Genomic DNA, 22,558 nt, shown 5'->3' with positions numbered 1-22,558 from the left:
CCTGAACTCAGAGCAGATGTAGTGAGGCTGGGAAGCCATTCTCCTCACACCCCTGTGACCTTGGGAAGCCTCTGGGCAGCCAAGGAGACCCACCAAGGGTAGACAAGGTGCACAAGCTTGAGATTCTGCAGCAGAAGCCTTTTGCCACCTTCGCCCCCTGGGGATAAGGCCAAGGGAGTCTCTAGGGCAGCAGACTCCAAAGCTGACTCCTTCCATCCACATGAATTCCATCCATGTCTGTTTTCCAGAACCTTCTTTGCCCGTCCTTCCCACACAGGCTCTGGCCCTGATGGCTGCAGGAGTCAGAAACAGAGGCCAGGGAGGGTCTGAAGGGAAGGGCACCCTCTGTGGGTGATCTGCCAAGCAGGAGGGGCAATGGGAGGAGCCCTGGTCTCCTACTTTGCAGGACCATGAACCCCAGGCTCAGAGCCAGGGGCCCTCTCATCCCTGGGCACTCTGCACCCAGCAAATTGGACCCACCCCCAGGCAGGCCACCTTGCCCATGCCTCCAGTCTGACCCCTCAGTCCTCTCTGCCCATAGGGGCCAAGGCAGAGGCCCCAGGAACGGCGAGGGCCCTGCCTGCATGGAGCTGACCCAGTGCTTCGGCCTGGCAGAGTAACAGGAAGCAAGACGCCAATGCCAGTAAGCTAGCGAGATTCAAAAGATTAGAGGTCTGCCGCCTGATCAGAAGCCGCCTGGAGCTGGAGGACAAGTTACTGGAAGGAGGAGGAAGCTGCAGCAGTAAATAAGGCCAGACCTCAAGCACTTGTCTCTAGTGACAGGGCCAGCCAGGTGTTCGGGCCGGGCCCCTGGCAGGGGCAGGTGGGCAGAGGCTGTATGCAGGGCTGTGTACTGGCTGCAGCTAGAGTGTGTGTGTGAAGGGGTGAGCATGGGAAGGTGGGGGTCTAGCTGGCGGGCCCTGAAACACAAAGGGGATCCAAAGCTCTGCAGAGGATCCCCCGGGCCCAGCCCCCATGCCTCCAATCACACTTCAGGCCCCAACCCCCAAGGGGGCCCTTGAAGTGGGGACCCAGCCCTAGGCTTGCTTAGCTCCCCCCACATTCCTCCCTGCCCCCACCCTGAAGCTGATTCCTGGAAGGCTGGCTGCTTCCCAGCAGAGCAGAGGGAGCCCTGGAGCAACTGTCCCAGAGGACTTCCCCGGATTCCAGCTGCTCCACCCACGGGGCTGCCAGGCCTTTATGCTGGGTATTTCTGCCCCATAGGCCCCCTGAGGCCCCTGAGAAACCCTTGAGACCTGGAGCTCCCTGTGGCCCTCCTCACTGGACCCCAAGCTGTGGGTGCATTTCTGGAAGGTGTCAGACCCCCAGCACTCCAATGCCAAGAGGCTGAGCCCCTAGCTTTGCACAGTGCAGGGGGGGGGGACCCTGAGAGGCAGCAGAGAGGGGTGGCTTAAGGAGGGAGGAACAGTCTGGGCAGAGGAAGGGGCTTCCGGCCTCACCAGAGAGAAGGGGACAGGGCTGTGCCTGCTGTGCACCAGGCACTCTGAGGTTCACAGGGCTGGAAGGTCGGCCCAAGGCTGCCTGCCCAAGTCCCCCTTTTATTCCCTCCCAAAACCATGGCGGCACTTTCCTTCCTCCCTTTTGCTTCTGACCAAGACCCAGCCCCACCTCGACTGCTCCTGCCTCAAGTCAGGACTCCTGTTCTACCCTGGCCCTGGCAGCCCACCCTGCCAGCCGTGGCCAGGGTGCCATGGCCATCTGGGAACAGCTGAATGGCCTGCAGAACAGAGAGAAGTCCACGTGGGTGCAGGGATCCCACCCTTACAGTGGCTGTAAGGAGACAAACTGTCAACAAGTGTAAACTTCCTGGGAAAGGCAGAACCTCCCAACCTTAGAAGATTAATAGGAGAACATTAGCATGACCTTGAAGAATGAAGGAGTTATTTTATTTTTTTTAGTGCCCCAATCAAGCCTGAAACTTTGGTGTATTGGGTCCATACTCTAACCAACTGACTTACCCGGCCAGGGCAGGGAGTTCTTAAGACAAAGGGCGGAGGGTGTGTGTGTGTATTTATCTACATAAAAGGAAGAATTTATAACCTATCAAGAAGCCCTGGCTGGGTAGCTCAGTTGGTAAACATAGTCCAGATACACCAAGGTTGCTGGATCGATCCCCATTCGGGGCACATACAAGAGTCAATCAATGAAAGCAAAAATAAGTGGAACAACAGGTCAATGTCTCTCTCTCCCTTCCTCCCTCTCTTTCCCTCTTCCTCTCTCTGATATCAATACATTTAAAAAGAAAGCCTGACCTGTGGTGGCGCAGTGGATAAAGCGTCGACCTGGAAATGCTGAGGTTGCTGGTTCGAAACCCTGGGCTTGCCTGGTCAAGGCACATATGGGAGTTGATGCTTCCAGCTCCTCCCCTCGTCTCTCTCTGTATCTCCTCTCTCTCTCTCTCTCTGTCTCTCCCTCTCCTCTCTAAAATGAATAAATAAAAAATTTTTAAAAAAAATTAAAAAATTAAAAAATAAAAAGAAAATGAAAAAAAAAAAAAGAATCCCATAAAAGTGAAAAGACAGACCCGAGAAAAGGGGAGATCTTTCTGCAACACCTGTAACTGGCAAGGACTTGTGTACAGCACACAAATACCTCTGGCATCAATGGGAAAAGGCTTACACAGGCTTCTCACAGAGGAGGAGTCTGACTGGCTAGCACAAGGTGCTCAACTTCACCAGCTATCGTAAAGAGCAGATTAAAATCAACAGATACCGATGCATGACAGTCAGAATGGCTAGAGTTATGAGGTCTGAACGCAGAGTGACGGGGACAGTGACAGGCAACAGGCAGGTAGGAGTGGAAATCATTGCAACCTCGAGTCAGGCATGTCTAGTCACACTGGAGATAAGTATCTTGGCTTCAGCAGTTCTGCCCCAGGCATTATCCTTCCCCATGCACACAGGTGGTGCCAGGGGGAGCAGCATGTTAATAAACCAATCTGGAAAGCACCCAAGATCCCCGACAGGTGGAATGGGGGAATCAGCGATAGCCTAGGTACACCATAGAAATGCACAGCCATGGCGAAGACTGGACTAGATCAACACGTATGACTCTCACAGGCATAACATCCACCCAGAGGAGCCAGGTGTAGAAGGGTCCCCGCTGAGTCACTTTATGTCAAGTTCAAAATCTACCAGCACTCAGCTGTTACTAAGGGATCCAGCCATGGTGGCAAAACCATCAAGAAAAGAGCAAGTCAGATAGCAGCAGTAACTTTGGGCAGATGAAGGGGTTGTGAATGGTAGAGAACCTTCTGGAATCCTGGTGATGGTCTTCTTCCTAAGCGGAGTGGCAACAACATGGAATTTCATTTTCTATTTATTTGTAAAACTAAAAATAGCCTTCTGTGCTTTTCTGTATATGTTGTGTGCTATCTCATAATTAAAAAAATACCCCAGTGTACCTGAGCACACCATGCAGGGCTCTGGGGTCCCACCCAGCCCTGCCTCTGGCATGCATGGCCCAGGAGCTCACGGAGTGAGTAGGAAGTTCTGTGGTTCTCCCTTGGGTGACCCTCAAGGCCACCACAGAGCCTGCCTGCTGAGCAGTGGCATGCAGCCCACTCTTGCCCTCAATGGCCCCTTCTCTCTGGATCTCCCACCCTATTTGGGTTTACCTAGATGGCTCTGAAGGTGACCCCTCTGGTGCGCTGCAATGTTTCCATCATCACTGAGGGGGTCCAGGGCTTCCTCCTACCCCCTCCCTCCCAATAGCACACACCTGACCAAGGGCAGCCCCACTGGGCCAAGTGTGTACTGAGGCCAGCCGTACCAGCCAGGCCCCCCAGACCTGGCACGCTCTCCTTTGCCACCCCCCAATCTAGGGAAATGATGGTACAAATAGCTCTTGCTCGACTCCCAGGCTGTCAGTTCTGGACCCAGGCCAGGGTGCTATAGATCCTGCGGCTCAGGGCCAAGAGGATGGGTTGGGAAGGACATTTCCCCCAACCTGTTTACCAGGACCTGGGCCACTATCTCCAGCTCCAATCTGCTGCCTTGCTTTATCTCAGTGGGGCCAGCATCAGGTTCCCAGCAGCAGCCTCCCGCCACTCACTTCCTGCCAGAGGCCCAGCGTTACAGGAATACGCATGCTGAACTCAGCTCGTGCGCGTGTGTGAGCCCACACCCCAGAGCCTGCTCCTGGAGGGGTGCCAGGGAGCCTCAGGGTACTGTGAAAGGCAGCTGCCCCAGGACTTATATGTTGCTTCTATTGCAAGCCTGCCCAGTATCCTCCCATCACTCTGGGGAGCATCAAATAGGTATCTCAAAAAGGCCAGGAAAGAGGCTATGTTGGGGACCCCACACCATCCCCCATGGAGAAGCTGAGGCAGGATCAGCATCTGTTCCTCATCCATTCTTGGCTTCTTCCTGCAAGGAACATGGCCCTCCAGCGTCAGAACACAACATCACTCCCTGTCTCCTACAGCAGTGTCCAGGTTGTCCCAGGGTCCTGGGGCTGGGGGAAGTTGGGCCCTGTGTCCCCACCTCATCAGTCATTCAGCTAGAATTACCAAGTACTGTGGGCTGGGCCCACAGAACACTCCAAAGGCCAAGATCATCCTAGTCCCTGCCCATAACATGCAGGCAGTGACTTATCATAACCCCAGTGGGTGACCACCTCCTTCCCCTGCAGGGCTGGGTTTAGGGGAGCTTCATGGACAAGGGGGTATCTCCACTGAGACTTGAAGACTGAGAAGGTGGTAACCAGGAAGATGTGCCCGCGGTTGATTTCTGGGCAGAAGAAACGGCAGGTGCGAAGACCTGGGGGTGAGAGAGGTCAGTGCTTTTGGGAACAGAAATGTCTCAAATGGGCTACAGTTGGTGTGAAGGAGGTGACGGTGAGGATGTGGGGAGGCAAGAGGGGCTGCAACCCTGGGGGCAGGAGGCCAAGTTGGCCTGGCTGAGGGTGGTGGCTGTGGAGGAGTAGGGAACAGCTGATGCGTGGGGTAGAGCAGGTCAGCGTGGAGTCAGGAGATGACCCCATGACCTCTGGGGATAGGTGCTGGCAAGGGGGCTAGACTTTCCTTTTCAGAAGAGGATGAGGTCAGCTCAGGACCTGGGCAGTGGGGAAAGGGAGCAAGTTTGATGGGCTGCACAGGGCCTTCTGGCTTCTCATCCCAGTCTGGGAGCTGTGGACTGTCCCCAGTTTACCGACATGAGTCAGTTCTGAAACAGCTAGGGACACACACACACATGTATACACACACACACACACACACACGGGCACACACAGGCACACAGTCCACATACCCACCTCCACAAGCATGTACATAGCAACCCTATGCACAGACTAACAAGTTATATGCATATGTGCATACATAAATGCACTGACACACACGCACACACATACACAATGCACATGTACACACAGACACACATTTTCACACACACACACACACACACACACACACACGAGCCTAGACAACCCCTTAGACCAAGCCTTGGTCTGAGGGAGGGTCTCCCCTCCTCAGAATCATGCTTCCTTGCTCCGGGGAGGCCCCCATCCTTCTCCCACCCTTCCTGCTCCCTCTACACCCAGGCAAGCCGTCACTGGGGCAAGGCAGGTGACAAGCAGCCATGGGTGGAAAGAATTTCTGTAGGACCCTGATTTCCCCCAGGAAGGGTCAGCTCTCCAGGGAGACAGCTTGACTATGGGACAAGAAAGGTCAGTTTGGTGACTTCTGTGTCACCTTGGTAGCACTCTCAAGTTACCCTAAACCCCCTGCCCAGTCCCCCTTGCCCAGGTTGCTGTGAGGATTAGCAGGGAGGCCGTAAACTGGGAAATGCCTGCAAGCAGACAGACAGCATTCAGTGGTTCTGCAATGACTGGGAGGTGCCTGGGGACCTAGCTGTTTGTCCTTTTCTTTCTGTTCCCCTGAGAGCCACCATCACTGCCACAACCCCTTCCTTCCTTCCCACAGAGGCCTCTGCTCCCTGCCCCCCACCTCCCAGCAGAAGGGCTGGAGCCAGACTGAGATAAGGGACTTGTTTTCTAAAGGCCTGGAATTCAGTGCAGGTTTCAGGTCAGGGCCAGAGGGGCACTGGGGTGGGGAAGGGCACAGGGAGCTTTTCCTTTAGATGGGGGTCCTGGGGGCCACACACCCCACAGGAACTTGGATTTCTGCCCTTTCAGGATGACTCTGCCAGGCCCAGAGGGCAAGAGGTGGAGAGCTCCAGGGAGGCCACCAGACCATGCGTGAACTGCATTCTCCATGTATAAGATGCACCCTTTTCTGAAAAATTTGGAGTCTAAAAACTGGGTGCATCTTATACAGTGGTTGTAGATGTTTTAGTTGCATTTCTCACTTTTTCATGCTTGTCTTTGCACTCATTAAATTTTATGACGAATAGGCCCTGGCCGGTTGGCTCAGCGGTAGGGCATCGGCCTGGCGTGCAGGGGACTCGGGTTCGATTCCCGGCCAGGGCACATGGGAGAAGCGTCCATTTGCTTCTCCACCGCCCCCCTCCTTCCTCTCTGTCTCTCTCTTCCCCTCCCGCAGCCTGGACTGCATTGGAGCAGGGATGGCCCGGGCGCTGGGGATGGCTCCTTGGCCTCTGCCCCAGGCGCTGGAGTGGCTCTGGTTGAGGCGGAGCGACGCCCCGGAGGGGCAGAGCATCACCCCCTGGTGGGCAGAGCTTCGCCCCTGGTGGGCGTGCCAGGTGGATCCCGGTCGGGCGCATGCGGGAGTCTGTCTGACTGTCTCTCCCCGTTTCCAGCTTCAGAAAAATAAATAAATAAATAAATAAATAAATAAAATTTTATGACGAATAAAACTTAAGTTCAATAACTTTATGTAATACATTTTTTTTCAAATTTTGGACCCCAAATTTAAGGTGCGTCTTATACATGGGGAAATACAGTAGTTGTTGGGTTCCATCTCCATCCCTGCTCACTTCTCTGGAGAGGCTGGCCTTCTCCCAGGGCCTCAAACACTCCAGCTGCCCCTACCCCGAACCTTTGCCCATGCTGTTCCCTCAGTCTGGAGCACTGTTCCCTGTGCCTTTGTATGATTAACTCCCTGTTCTGGTTTCCACACTCAGCCCAGGAAGCCTACCTTGACGCCTCGGGAAGGCCCATCACAGCTTCTTCCAGGACCAACATCATGATCCCACCTCCCCAGGCCCTGACTTCCAAGGGCAGGCTTCTCTGACTCTCTGTATGGCCAGTATCCAGGGCCAGCATCACAGCCGCCTGGCCCATGCAGGTTCTCATTGGATTCGGACAGACGGTAAAGAAATAACGAAGCCAAAAACTGGTGGGCCATCATCTTTATTTTTTTTTATTTTTTATTTTTGTTTTTTAATAAATTTTTATTAATGATAATGGGATGACATTAATAAATCAGGGTACATATATTCAAAGAAAACATGTCTAGGTTATTTTGTCATTAAATTATGTTGCATACTCCTCGCCCAAAGTCAGATTGTCCTCCGCCTCCCTCTATCTAGTTCTCTGTGCCCCTCCCCCTCCCCCTAACTCTCTCCCTCCCTCCCTCCCATGTCCTCCGTCCCCCCACCCCTGGTAACCACCACACTCTTGTCCATGTCTCTTAGTCTCGTTTTTATATTCCACCAATGTATGGAATCATGTAGTTCTTGTTTTTTTCTGATTTACTTATTTCACTCCGTATAATGTTATCAAGATCCCACCATTTTGCTGTAAATGATCTGATGTCATCATTTCTTATGGCTGAGTAGAATTCCATAGTGTATATGTGCCACATCTTCTTTATCCAGTCTTCTATTGAAGGGCTTTTTGGTTGTTTCCATGTCTTGGCCACTGTGAACAGTGCTGCAATGAACATGGGGCTACATGTGTCTTTACGTATCAATGTTTCTGAGGTTTTGGGGTATATACCCAGTAGAGGAATTGCTGGGTCATAAGGTAGTTCTATTTGCAGTTTTTTGAGGAACCACCATACTTTCCTCCATAATGGTTGTACTACTATACAGTCCCACCAACAGTGGATGAGAGTTCCCTTTTCTCCGCAGCCTCTCCAACATTTGCTATTACCCGTCTTGTTGATAATAGCTAATCTAACAGGGGTGAGGTGGTATCTCATTGTAGTTTTGATTTGCATTTCTCTAATAACTAATGAAGCTGAGCATCTTTTCATATATCTGTTGGCCATTTGTATTTCTTCCTGGGAGAAGTGTCTGTTCATGTCCTCTTCCCATTTTTTTATTGGATTGTTTGTTTGTTTGTTGTTGAGTTTTATGAGTTCTTTGTAAATTTTGGATATTAGGCCCTTATCTGAGCTGTTGTTTGAAAATATCATTTCCCATTTAGTTGGCTGTCTGTTTATTTTGATATCAGTTTCTCTTGCTGAGCAAAAACTTTTTATTCTGATGTAGTCCCATTCATTTATCTTTGCCTTCACTTCTCTTGCCATTGGAGTCAAGTTCATAAAATGTTCTTTAAAACCCAGGTCTATGATTTTAGTACCTATGTCTTCTTCTATGTACTTTATTGTTTCAGGTCTTATATTTAGGTCTTTGATCCATTTTGAATTAATTTTAGTACACAGGGACAGGCTGTAGTCGAGTTTCATTCTTTTGCATGTGGCTTTCCAGTTCTCCCAACACCATTTGTTGAAGAGGCTTTCTTTTCTCCATTGTGTGTTGTTGGCCCCTTTATCAAAGATTATTTGACCATATATATGTGGTTTTATTTCTGGGCTTTCTATTCTGTTCCATTGGTCTGAGTGTCTATTTTTCTGCCAATACCATGCTGTTTTGATTATCGTGGGCCATCATCTTTAATCCTAACTTGTACCCGGTGGGCAAGAAATGAGTGGGCTCCAAAACCCACTCATTCAGTGCTCACAAAGCTACTGACTTATCCAAGTTTCCTACAATCAAAAGGTTCTAGCTCACCAGACATATTCACCTCTGTTCCCCATCTCCTCTCTGCACAAACTGGCTTCTCCTACAACACTCCGCCATCTTGGCTGCTTCTTCTGACCTCCTCCATGTGGCCTTTCTCTGCTCTGCTCTCTAATGCTAATCTCAGGAACTGAGAGAGCAAGCTCCTGGTCTGCCCCACTTTACAGTGCAGAAATCAAAACCTTTAATCCAGTATACAAAAATAGGCAAGTCTCTAATACAAAGTCACTTATCTGAGGCATGATGGGATTGCACCACCCCACATCAAAAAGGGTGGGAAAGGCTTAGTCCTAAAACCAAGCCCCAGGCTACAAGGATCCTGCCTGCCCACAGCCCGCCCCCAACACACATTAATACAATCATGCTCATCCCAAGCAATCACCTGGGTGTCAGGCTTCCATGTGGGCAGCGCCATCTTTAACAAAGTGAGCATAATATATTTTATCTGCCCAACACTCCTTTGTCCCCAGACTGACTTGGAGCCTGCACATAGCAGAGCTTTGACAAAAGTCAGTGCCTAATGAAGACTGAGGTCCCTGTTGATATGGGGGGCCCTCATTGGAGCCGTGGCCCTCTGGAACTGACTTCCTCCCATGGGGGATGTCACAGCTTCCACTCCAGGAAAAGGAGCGCAAGTGGGACTAGGTACTCAGAGGGAGGCCTGTCCTCCCTGTTGGGCAGATAAAATATATTATGCTCACTTTGTTAAAGATGGCGCTGCCCACGTGGAGGCCGTCACCCAGGTGATATTAACATATGTTAGGGGTGGGCTGTGGGCAGGCAGGAGGATTCTTGTAGCCTGGGGCTTGGTTTTGGGATTAAGCCTTTCCCACCCTTTTTGATGTGGGGTGGTACAATCCTATCATGCCTCAGAAAGTGACTTTGTATTAGAGACTTCCCTATTTTGTATATTGGATTAAAGGTTTTGATTTCTATACTATAAAATGCGGGCAGAACAGGAGCTTGCTCTTGGTTCCTGAGATTATCATTAGAAGAGAGAGCAGAGAGGAGAGCAGGGAAAGGCCACGTGGAGGAGGCCAGGAGAAGCAGCCAAGATGGCAGAGTGTTGAGTGAGAAGCCAGATAGTGCAGAGCTTGTGCAGGGAGAAGGAGATGGGGAACAGAGGTGAATAAGTCTGGTGAGCTAGAAACCTTTGATTCTAGGAAACTCGGATAAGTCAGTAGCTTTGTGAGCACTGAATGTGAGTGAGTTTTGGAGCCCAGTGTGTGTTTTTACTTGCCCGCCGGGTGCAAGCTAGGATTAAAGATGATGGCCCACCAGTTTTTGGCTCCGTTGTTTCTTTACTGACTATCCAAATCCATTGCAAACCTGCATGGGCCAGGTGGGTGTGATGGTGGCCCTGGCTACTGGCTTTACACTCCCTGTGCTGAGTGGGTCAGTGCCCTTCACCACTACCCTGCACTGCCTCTCAAGGACAGGGATGTGCAGGAGGGAGCTCTCTATGCAGTCCTCTAATCCTGCTTCCTATTATGCCTATCAAGTCAGATGCTAGACTTGGTGTCCCTCATCTGGCAGCTGGACAGTGCCAGGCACATAGTGTTAGTAGGTACTCAAATCTGCATTGAACCAAATGAAGGACGTGAAGCTACTTTTCAGACAATGTGACACAGTGGTTCAGAGCTGGACTCTGGAGACAGCCTGATTGGCCACTTCCTCAAGTGACCTCAGGCATGGTCATTAGCTTCTGTGTGTCCCAGTGTCCCCATCTGTAAAACCAGGTACTTATCTCCTGGAGCTGTGTGGGGGCTTAACTGTGCTCATATTTGTAAAGTGCCTGGGACAGCTCCTGGCGCACTGCAGGAGCCGCAGGAGGGTCCTCGGTTTCTTCTCCGGTAAGCAGAACGCCCCTCCCCTACATCCCGGGACCCCACGTGCCCGGTTGCGAAGAAGGCCGAACTACAACTCCCAGCACGCTGCGCGGCCCGGCCACCCGATCGCGTGTTGCTTGTCGCGAGGAAGCCCAAACTACAATTCCCATCATGCCGTGGTGCCCTCCTTTGGCCCAGGTTAGTCGCGTCTTAAGTCTGAGAAGTCGTACCTTACTGACCCCACAGTTCCCGGTCTTCCTCGCCCGAGAGGATTAGGCGCTGCCCCCGCATGCTCCGTGGACTGGCCCGGGCCACGGCCCAGAGGCAAGGGACCCACTAGGCGTGGGGATCTAGGAGTCTGGCGGGGTCCGGGCGCATGTGGTGAACCTGCGTAGCGACACGGTGACCGAGTCCGGGCCGGACGAGAGTCACGCCAAAGTCGAGGCGGTCGGGGGATGACGACTATGGCGAGGACCCCACCGTCCATGGTGAGCCTGGCACCAGGCCGGGGGCCCGGGGTCGTTGCGGCGACCCCCAGAGCGCTGTCCGTGGTGCTGGCGAGAGAGGGGCCTGGGGTGCACAGGGTGGAGAACGCAGGTGCAGACGAGGTTTTGCGCTCCGCGTCCTTGCTGCTCAGTCCGACCCATCACCTGAAGGCCTGGTAGAAATTCAGATTCTCAGGTCCCACACCGGACATGCTGAACCAGAATCTGCAGGCCAACAGCATCACAGGTGATCTGTGTGCACATCAAAGTGTCGCCCAACTGCCCCGAGGTGGGTGCTATTCCATTTTGCAGAAGGTGGCTCTGAGATGCTAAGCGAGGTCCTCGAAGTCCCACACCTAGTAAGTGGCAAAGCAGGATTTGAACCAAATTCTTCTCACTCTAAAACCCATAGCCATTGTCCTGCACTCACTGCCTTCCCACCTGAAGGCAATCTAGAAAATGGGTTCTGAACCTCCAGAATAGACGGTTCTGATAACCTAGTGATGCGTTTTCAAGGCACAATGATCGGCACTCCCATACTGCGTTGCCAATTGCTGCCATAGTGAACCATTGCTGTTGCTAGGGTGTGTACAACCCTCAGCTGTGCCAGGGACAAGCCAAGGAGTTGCCACTTGAGCCCCGAGGGCCTGCCTGTGGGGTCAGGTGGTGAATGGGCTGATCATTCATCCAGCCTACACCTGCTATTGCCTGGAACTTTAAAGATGCTGAGGCCCTGCTCGGCAGGCAGCCTGATGCATAAACAATCCCTGCCAGCCATCAGGTGGGGGAGGTGCTGGGCTTGACAGGTGTCCAGAAAGCACCTAGGGGGGTGAGGGGAGGCCTGGGACAACAGGGAAGAAAATGCTGGGTCACCGGGTGGGAAACTGCAAAAGCAGAAGCACAGTGGTGAGAAAGGAGTGCAGAATAGGATAGGGAATGTGGCTGGACTGTAGGGTGCAGGGGGCCCTCTGTCCCTAGAGGGGAAAGCAGAGGCCAGATTCCCCCCAGCTTTAAATGCTGTACTGAAGGCTTCAGACCTGATGCCACAGGCAGTGGGGAGCCACAGTAAGCTTTAAAGCAGAAGTCCCCCTCCCCCAGTCCCTCAAAGTCTCCCCTCTGCGGCTCCAGTCCTTCTGTTCTGGGAGAGGAAGTCAGCAGAGAAACCGCAGGGCCCCACCTGCAAGGGGCTGATGGGAAAGGAAGTGAGACAGGTGTGAGGTCTGGGTGGGTCAGCGGGGTTCAAACCACAGTTTCAATGTGGGGGGACCATGGCCCAGGAGGAGGTGAGGCATAGAGGGTAGATGAGGGGCCTCTGGACCCAGAGATACTTGGTCACTAAGACCACAGACCGTTCAGCTGGCAGACTGAGGCTCCAGTCCTGCTCAGTTACTCAGCACAGCCTCAGGCAAGGTGCCGTTATCCAGACACCTGCTCTGGGTTGTCAGCAACTCAAGGGGAGCACTTAGAACAGTGACTTTGGGCTGGTGCAATTGTTGATAGAGCCGCTCTGCCCCCCCCCCCGCCCCCTCCCTCAGAGATGCAGGTAGATGGAAAGCCGCTGTGGTTGGAGCAGACCTTGTTTCTGCCCACCAACATCGTAGCCAGCCTCATCCCTGGTGAGGCAGGAACTTCCATCTCCAGGTCCTCCCTCCCTCCATGCTTCTCCCCTTTGTGCTGGGGGCTGTAACAACTCCTGTGGGGTCCCAAACCTTCTGGATGTCCATTGGGGTCATCTAGTGAGGCTCCTGAGAGGAGATGAAGGGGGAGAGGAGAGTGAAGTCAGCGTGTCCATGCCCCTCCCCAGCTCCCTTCTTGAAGGGTGTCCCTGAGCCAGACAGGCAGCCCTCTTCACTCTTCCCTGTCTCCATGTTCCTGTAACCACCCTCCTCTCACCCCTTCCAGCCTGGGAGGTCTTGCACCATCCCTGCTGACTTTCCTGCTCTCTGCCACACCTTTGTAGATTGTCCCTTTATTAAACTCTGGTTTTCCAGTGCGCCTGTGCCCTCTGTTTCCTGCCGGTGCCCAACTGATGCCTGAGTCCTATGGGACTCTGTGCCAACACTGCATCCCACCTGTTTCTCTGTGATCTGTCACTGTAGGCTCTTCCTCGGGCAGGAGTGCCACTTCCACGTCCATGAGCAGGGCGGGGTGGCTCAGGTAAGGACCTGGCACCCCCTCCCTGGAGCCAGCACAGGGTGCTCATCACTTATGGTGGGAATTTGCTTCCCATGCACTGGACTGGGACCTAGGATAGTGGCCTCCCCAGATAGGCAAGGAGAGCTGTAACCAGAATGACCACGTGGGGACAGCCCTGATTCAAGCCAGCCTCTTGGACACCAGCAGAGCTTGGCGTCCTGCTGCCCCCTAGTGGGCATCTGGTGCTCAGGGTGGGAGGGACAGCACTCTCTCAAAAGAGCAGGGCGGCTCTGTTCCTTCTCCTCCTTAGCTGGGATGTCTGTACCCACGTCCACAACACAGGGGGAACACTCCACAGCCCAAAGCTGGGGAGGAGCAGGCAGGACAGAGATAAGAAGTGTCCTTGGACCTGATTGATCCTCCTTCCCCCCAATCCACCCAATGAAGCAGCTGGGCCCAGAGGACCTGTGACAGGACCCTGACTGGGAGGAAGGCAGGGAGTGGAGATGTCAGGAAAACAGTACCCCATTATTAGCTCATGCCCTTGGACTTCTTAACTTCCCGTGACACCTACGGTGCAGCCTTCCACCTGTGTTTCCTCAGCAAGCCCTGAGTGCCTCCTGTGTCCAGGACAGGTTTCCCCAGCAGGCAGGGACAGGTGGGACACATCACCACAGCCCAGAAGGCAGTGAGGTCAGGGCCTCTGCCCTAGTGCACAGGACTACCATGAGCCACCTGCTTACAGCCACGCAGCTCATGAGAGCGCCATGCTCAGGATGTGCAGGAGGAAGGGAGGTATAGGCGTTGACTGTCTCGGGGAGGAGCTGGGGCTTCATCTTATAGTAATCTATGTTTATCATTTTTAAAAAATAAAATTTTTCGCTTGACCAGGCGGTGGCACAGTGGATAGAACATTGGACTGGGATGCAGAGGACCCAGGTTCAAGACCCCAAGGTCGCCAGATTGAGCGCGGGCTCACCTGGTTTGAGCAAAAAGCCCACCAGCTTGAACCCAAGGGCGCTGGCTCCAGCAAGGGGTTACTTGGTCTGCTGAAGGCCCGTGGTCAAGGCACATATGAGAAAGCAATCAATGAACAACTAAGGTGTTGCAACGCACAACAAAAAACTAATGATTGATGCTTCTCATCTCTCTCTGTTCCTGTCTGTCTGTTCCTGTCTATCCCTCTCTCTCTCTGAGAAAAAATAAAATAAAATAAATAAATAAAAATAAAAAATAAAATTTTCTGCTTAGAAAATAACATGCCTGGCCTGTGGTCATGCAGTGGATACAGTGTCCATCTGGAAAGCTGAGGTCACAGGTTTGCATCCCTGGGCTTGCCCGGTCAAGGCACATATGACAAGGAATCCATCCACAAACAACTGAAGTGAAGCAACTATGAGTTGATACTTCTTGCTTCCCATCCTGTCTCTCCTCTGTCTGTAGAATCAATAAATAAAATTTTAAAAAGAAAATAACATGCCTGGCCTGTGGTGGCACAATGGATGCAGCATCAGCCTGGAATGCTGAAGTTGCAAGTTCGAAAGCCTAGGCTTGCCCAGTCAAGGCGCATGTGAGAAGCAACTGCTACAAGTTGATGCTTCTTGCTCCCCCTCCTTTTTCTCTCTCTCTCTAAAATAAATGAAATCTTTAAAAGAGAGAGAGAGAAAGAAAGAAAGAAAGAAAGAGAAAAGAAAAGAACATGTCTTTATTGCAGATGGTTTGGGACTGGATCTTACTGGGGTAATTTGGGCCGAATCAGTGGTGAAGTCCAGCCCTCCGGCTGAGGTCAACTGGAGATCTGGATACAATATAGATATATAGTATATATACATATACAATACTTATATGTATTATATGTGTGTGTATGTATATATATATATGTACATACACACACATATATATTTAGATTTTTAAAAATTTATTCATTTTTAGAGAAAGAGAGTGAGAGAAGGGGGGGAGGAGCTGGAAGCATCAACTCCAATATGTGCCTTGACCAGGCAAGCCCAGGGTTTTGAACCCTATTCCAGGTCTACATTTTTGGATACAATATATTTTTAAAAACTACTCAAGAACAACCACTGTTACTGCTCTTGTATATTTTATCCTGGATTTGCATGTGTGTATCCTGCCCTGTCTGAGGCAAGTGACAGAAAGTGTGTGTTACCCATCAGTAATCTACTGCTGAGAACCAAGTCAACTTAAGACAGTCATGATCCCTAGATGTTTCTTGTCATGCCTGTGTGTTAGGGTTAGGTTCCACTGAGCACCTCTGGTTTAGAGCTTCCACGACACTGCTGTCGGGACATTGCTAGAGCAGCACTCTCTCTGTGGTCTCGGGTGACTTGCTCACACGGCCACATGGCTGGTGTGTTGGCCCATCTGTTGGCAGGAGGCTTCAGTTCCTAGCTAGGGGCATCTGCCCAGGGCTACTTGAGTGTTTTGGAGCATGACGCTGGCTTCACCACCACACAACTCAACACTGCACTCCACACACCCTCTCTCAGGGAGTTCTGGCATAGCAGTGGCCACCCATGTGTGTCTTTTCTGGTGTCCCATCCTCACAGCCCAGGCCACATGCAGGAGGAGAGGCCCAGGGTGAAGCTCTCACACTGCCCATGCCCCAGCAAACCCACAGGGAAGCTGCCATGTGCTGAGAGGAGGGAGACGTGAGAGACTCGCAGGTCCTGATCCTACAGGGAGGAACTTGTGTCTGCAGAAGGTGCTCTGGATGCATGGACACAGGCACAGATGCACACTTGGGGTGTCTCTGGATGCATGGACACAGGCACAGATGCACACTTAGGGTGTCTCTGGATGGATGGACACAGACACACAGAACTGGTGACCCTGGCTTGGCCCATGCACTGTTTGTGAGCCATAGGCATTCATTATCTATTTTGAAATTTTTTAAGAGAGAAAACAAAGCTTACACTGCACATAGCATATGCTGATTTATTTCAGGACAAATTGACATGGCATTGCGACAGGGAACGGTAAATGCTAACACCCTGCTCAACCCCCTAGCTCTTTGTCCCTCAGTGGAACCCCCAAGACGGTGCCAGCCCATGTGCCTTCAGAAGCTTCCTGTAACCTTTAAAGCAATAATGGGAGACTGGGAGGGTCAGGGAAAGACCAAGGCAGGAGGACCACCACTGCCTCCCAGTACACACCCCAGACTCAGGAAGTCCTTGAAACGGGGCTGCTTTGGGAGCTTCAGGTATTGCATGCCCCCCAGGGTCCCTTCTCCACTGTCACCCTGATTTCCACATACAGGAAAATGGGCATGTCTTCACAGACCACAGTGACCAGCTGTGGCTGGATGGCCATCCTCCCACCTTTCTAGCCCTCCACGCTGGCCTCCTCTGCAGCCTGCAGGCCTGTGTCTCAGAGGAGCCCCACCCAGCCTGGGTGCAGCTCTGCCTTCTGCCATTGGGCAGCCTGGCCCTTGTTAACTAAGCAGTCCCTTCGCCTCTCCCCCTTCCCCATTTCCACACTTGCCCAAGCAGGCTACCCACCCAGCCCCTGGCAACTGCAGACTTTCCCTAGAGAGCTGCAGATGGGACAACTGGGGTCCTGGCGTACTGGAAGGAGCAGCAGCCACACCAGGACAAGGACAGGCCTGGAAACCAGGGAGGAGGCTGAGGTACATCAGCCCGCTGGCTCACCTGCATTGCAGATTCTAGGGAACTCTCAGGCCCTCTCCCATCTTCTCCCACCAACACCTGCCCTCAGGGGTGAGGGCACAGAAGAGAGGCCCAGGAGTCCCACCAGTCAGTGAGGGCATTTGGCTCAGCCATTTGCTCTGGGTGACCTGTGCCTTAGTCTCCCCTTCTGTACAATGGATGAATGCTAAGCATTGTCAAGGCAACCAGCCGATGGGATGAGCGGATAAGCACACAGCACTCAGTACAGAAATCAGCATGTGGGTCCCTGCCTCTCTCCAATGTCTCTCCCCACAGCAGGGGTAGCTTCTCCACCTGACCCAAGTCCCTAGGAATGGGGACATCTTCAGGCACCTGCTTCCTCTTTGGGACTCACTTTCTCATCTCTGCAAGAGGCAAAACAGGCAGTCTCTGGAGGGCCTACACATCTGGCAAGAGCAGCCTGGATTCTTGCCCCCAGCCCTCTGCCCACCCTCAAAGCCCCCTCCCAAGCCAGGACTCCAGCCAGGCCTGCAGAATGGGGTGCCCAATCTCAGGATGCAAAGGGAAACCAAGCCCCTCTCTCCAGGCACTTGCCCACCTGAAACTCAGATGACCACGGAGTGGGGGCACCTGGCCGCCGGCTCAGGCTGAGGGCTTGGGCCGTTGCAAGCAGGAGAACAACACTGAGCATCTCGGAGGCACAGGAGTACCAGCCAAAGCAGATGCCTGCGTATTGCACAGGCCGAGGCCATACTGCTGGGCTGTCTCGGCGAAGGCCAGGTGCAAGTAGCTAATGTAGATGCTGACCCCGCCAGGGTCAGGGCACCTGAGGAGGAGGGCAGGGTGACCGCTCAGTGTGTCTGCCTGCTGGGATCCTTGCCCTACATGGGATCCTGCAGATATGGCTTCCTTCAGGGGACCTGGCCACTCGCCTTTGTGGAGAATGGAGGCTAAAACTCAGTATAAACAACACCACCTACACCCCCAACACAGTTCCCATTCACATAACTGCCCCCTCCAGTATGCGCCAGAGTCCCAAACACTCACACACATACACTGACCTCTACTGGCAACTAGGGGCTCCGGAGCTCTGACCAGGTGCCCTGAGACAGTCCCCTGACCTGTCCCTCACAGCAACCTCTACCCACTCCATTGGGTGCCACCTCTCCTCCTCCAGCCCAAGCCTGAGTGCCCTCCAGAAGCCTCCCCCGGGCCCTGGGGCGAGTTCCAGGCCTTCCCTCTCTGCTCCTGCAGCCACCCTTTCCCAGAGGACTTCCCCTCCCTGCGGCCCTGCACCCAGCTTTCTTCAGAAGAGGGAGATTGGCTTTGCATAGGGTGATGCATTTACCCAGTGCTATGTGACATCAAAGACAAGCAAAGTCTGAGCATTGGGACATTCTCCTGTCCATCTGGGCTCAAAGGACTAGAGCCGCTGCCGGTCCACAGCTGCAGGCTGCTGCCACAGCCCACCCTGTGCCAACTGTGAGAGACATGGGCAAGGGCGGGGGTTCAAAGGTCCCCATAGGCACTTCCAGGATACACAATGTCCCCTTTGGACACTGCCCAGCTGAGGGCAGGAGGTTGGCCAGAGCTGACTGACCTTCGGGGTCACGTCTGGATCTCACTAGGGTCCAGTGAAGGGGCACAGACCTCAGGTCCCCTCATTGCCTGACTGTCCCTCTGCAATTCCCCACTTGACCAAAGACAGGAAGGAGGGAGGGGGCTGGGCAGAGCAGGAGCAGAGTTACAGATTTAATGTGGGAGAGGATGTGACGCCAGTTAATTGAAGTGGGCCCCATCCTCAGCATCTAGCAGGGGGCTGGCAGACCCCTCTCCCAGGAGCCCTAAGGGAGCTGTCATGCAGCTGGGACCCCAGAAACAGGCTTCTGTCTCAGCCTGCAGTGGTCAGAGCTCTGGCCAAGTTTCTGCTCCCCCCACCGGCCTAGGTTGCCTACCAGCTGAGCTCCTGCCCAACCACCAGCTACTCTGTCCAGCCTGGCCGAAACCAGGACCCGCCGTTCTGCCAGAGCAGGGGGCACAGAGTAGGCTTCCAGGAAGGACACCCACTGCCAGGGCCACCGGCTGACACCAGAGCCCCAAGCTTTATGGGCAATGACAGTGGGACTCACTTCTCCAGGCCCTGTTCCCCCAATGGCTTCATCTCAGGGAGTGGCACCCCACCCACCCAGTATCCCCCTGGAACAATCTGTGTCCCCTCCTTTCTTAGTGCTGATGGAGAAAGTGTGGGGCCAGCTGGCCTCAAGTAGGTCCCCTTGGTGTGACATCCCTGTCTCGGACCCCCAGAGCTGGTGTGCCTTCCAGTCCTGGCATTATCCAGGCCACCTGGGCAGACTTCTGATGTTTGCTAACCCCTTTCCACAGGGAGCCCCGGGCCAGGAAAGCAGCGGGCAGCCACGCTGGACCACGAGTGAGGGCGGAGGGGGAGGAGCCGGGAGTTCTTTCCACCAGGCCTATTGCTGACCCTGGAGGTCCTCGGGCCCTCAGAGCAGGGGACGGTCCCTAGTGGGTGCCTCCAGAACCCCCTCCACCCACTGGACAGCACCTTTGTCCCAAGCATATTGCAAGGTTTCCTGTCATCGTAAAGTTTCCTGGTTACAATCCCACCCAATCACTCCTCTCAGTGACTTCCCAGGCCCTCTTAATTGGATTTTGGACACACACAGATGGGGCCCAGGGTGAGGCCACAACTAGCGCTTCGATTTCTCCTGCTTTCATTCTCTAAGCAAACACCAGGGTGCTGGTGTCCGGACCCTTGGCGCCAGGGAGGCCTGACCACTCCCTTGCGACCAGGCCTCTCAAAGGGCCAGCATCCCTGGAAGAAGGAGGCCTATTGAGAAGGGAGCCCAGGCCCATGTAATCTGGTCCTCAAGGACTATGACCTAACAGTATTGCTGATCTAGGACACCAGACCTAGCTCAGGCCTGGCCCGAATAGCAGGGGTCACTGAGGACTGTCCCCAAGGTGCCACCAGCCCACCATCAGTGACAGCCAGCCTTGGGAAGTTGAGGGCACTGGGTGCCTGGGTGGGGCAGTGGCACCAAAAGGCACTGAAGGGGACCGGGGACCCCAAGATAAGCTTCCTGTAGACCTTGGTGAATCCTCAGATGTCCCAGCTGGATGCTGGGATCATGCAGTGCCACTGAAGTGCTGCATTGAGTCCCTGACAGAGTGCTGGCCTCAGGGGAACGTCAGCTGATAAGCTGCCATTAGTCAGTCTGGGCCTGGGTTGGGGACTGACTCTGAGACCTCCTATCACCTGCCATCATGCCTGGCCCTGCCTGCCCTCACTCCTCTCACCAGCACAGTCTAGGAAGGAAAAGAGAATGGGTGGGGGTTGGTCTCATATCCAAGATGCAGGCCCAGTAGGGCACATAGGCCCAAGAATCACCTGGAAGAGCCTCATGCCTCCCATGCCTGGAAGCTCCCCCCACCTCCTGTCCCCAACCAGAATCCCTGCCCCTAATAAGACCCCACTGAGAGTGACTTTGCCTGCTGCAACTCAACCCCCTGGGTGGGCCCAGGTCAGCACAGCCCAAAGGGAGCAGAGGACAGGCAGGAGGGTCAGCATCCCACTCCCAGGACCTGAGGTCCTCGTGACCCCAGACTGACCGCCCAGCAAGAAGTGGCAGTGGGTGAAGAGCAGCCGGGGGATGCTTTGGACCAGAGAGCTGAGGCCACAGATCCAGCCATACGAGATGAGAACAAGGCTTAGGGGCAGTGTAGGGCTTCCAGGAGAGGGGGCTCAGGGTTCAGGTGGTCCAGGCCTGCCCTCAGAGCCCTGTCCGCCTACAGTCCACCTTCACAGGACACACAGGGCCGCCTTGATCGCAGGAGCTGGACATCTGCCTCCCTCAGATGTCCATCTCCATGGTAACCATCCACGCTCCCAGTGGCCACCCGTCCTGGCCCAGGCTTCCTGAGGCCCAGGGGGAAGAAGGCATTTCCAGCACCTTCCTCATTCTTCCAGGCTTCTCTGGGACAGCAGATAGATGCTCCCTAACCCACCAGGTGGGAGACACCCACCAGGTAGACCCATTTAGAAAAACAGAGTCTCAGGGCAGTATAGGGTAGGTGGGAGTTGGGCACCTGTGGTCATGAGCCACCAGAAGGATGTGGGGCTGTGACTAGTTGAAGGGAGTTTTCAAATATGTATGGCACTGTCTTCTGGGTCAGGCAGGGCCAGCTGTCTGCAGTTCTATGGGGCTAGGACAAGGGTGGTCCCAAGACTGGCCTCAGCCCAGAGATTAGGGGAAGGGGTGACTCCTCCCCAAGACTCACAGAGGAAGTGCTGCATTGAGGTAGAGATGTCCAGGCTCTTGATGGCAAAGGGGTCTATCAGGGGGATGCAGCCATTGTGTCCTACAAAGCAGTAAGGACACAAAGCCTGGTGGGCCAGACACCTGCTGAGCTGGCACTCACCCTGCACTTGTCCAAGATGGGGTTCCTGCAGGATGGGACCAGAGACCCCTTAAGGGCAGACATGCAGATGGAAGGGTCTCTCAGCACTGCGAAGTAGATGTGGGAGGGGACAGATCTGAAGGGACGGTCCCCGCCCTGCCCAGTGCCCCAAGTGCTGCTCACAGCCCCAAATGTGAGGAGAGGGGCCCAAGCCCCGTGCCAGTGGCAGCTACCTCCAGGAAGTACCAGTAGTTGCTGGCCACCGTGGCCGCCAGCAGTGCAAAGCCAAGCAGCACGCCCAGGGCAGCGGCCAGAAGCAGTGTGCCCAGGCAGGCCATCCGAGGATCTGGGGGTGCAGGGGTGCGGGTGGGATAGGTGGCGGCACGGAGTGGAGGAAGCCAGAGAGTTAAGCCAGGGTGGTTCGGGAGTGCAGGAGGCAAGGATTTAGGGAGTGAGGAGAGCGTGGGAGTGTGTGGGAGCATCCTGGCGGAGAGCGGGAATGAGGGGCAGTGGGAGTAGGGGGTCAGGGCTGGGGAGTGGGGGAGAAGTGCCTGGCGCAGGGAGTCGGAGAGGGTGGCGGCAGGGCCTGCCGCTCGCTCCAGCCTATGCGCTCAGGTTTGCAGAAAAATGATCCCACTTTTCTGAGGTAGCTTGCACCGCTCACCCTCGAAGAAAGACGGGAGTCTAGGAGCTTCAGGTGGACGTGCTGCAGACCAGGGTTCAAGTCCTAGCTTCCCTACCCAGCTGGCTGCAGACCAGGAGTCCTTGAGCAAATTTCTTAATCTCTAGAAACCTGAGCTCTTCCCCACCAAATGGCCTTGCAAGGGATGAGGAAGGGTGGGACCTGAACCTGCCCTGGGAGCTGGGAGCCTGAAGGGTGGGAGGCAGGCCCCAGGCTGGCCCTGTCAGAGGGACTCAGGGGCAGAGCATGGCAGAGAGGCGGGCTGGCAAGGGAGCTGCAGAGGAAGTCTTGCTGAGCTCCTAATTACAAGTGTGAGTGGGGCAAGGCCAGCCTCTGCCTGTCCATCATTCACTCAGCAAACATGCAGGAAGCACCTTCTAGGCCAGGTGTCAGGAACCACAAGGGGCCCCGACACAGGAGCAGGCAGTGACATGCATGGGAGGGACAGGGGGGGTTG

At 54.1% G+C, this 22,558-nt stretch overlaps 1 protein-coding gene across 1 annotated transcript; it reads right to left on the bottom strand.

The window, feature by feature from the left end:
- Positions 1-17,550: 17,550 nt before the first annotated feature.
- TMEM235 (transmembrane protein 235) lies at positions 17,551-21,757 on the bottom strand. Its single transcript, XM_066383624.1, is given in 6 exon segments — positions 17,551-17,747; positions 17,750-17,812; positions 17,815-17,826; positions 20,631-20,762; positions 21,300-21,406; positions 21,600-21,757. Coding segments are annotated over 6 exon segments (669 nt in total).
- Positions 21,758-22,558: the final 801 nt, after the last annotated feature.

Source organism: Saccopteryx leptura, chromosome 4, assembly GCF_036850995.1.
Source record: "Saccopteryx leptura isolate mSacLep1 chromosome 4, mSacLep1_pri_phased_curated, whole genome shotgun sequence".
NCBI lineage: Eukaryota > Metazoa > Chordata > Mammalia > Chiroptera > Emballonuridae > Saccopteryx > Saccopteryx leptura.
Note: the sequence above shows the minus strand (reverse complement) of the source record. Positions and strands in the feature narration are given on the sequence as shown.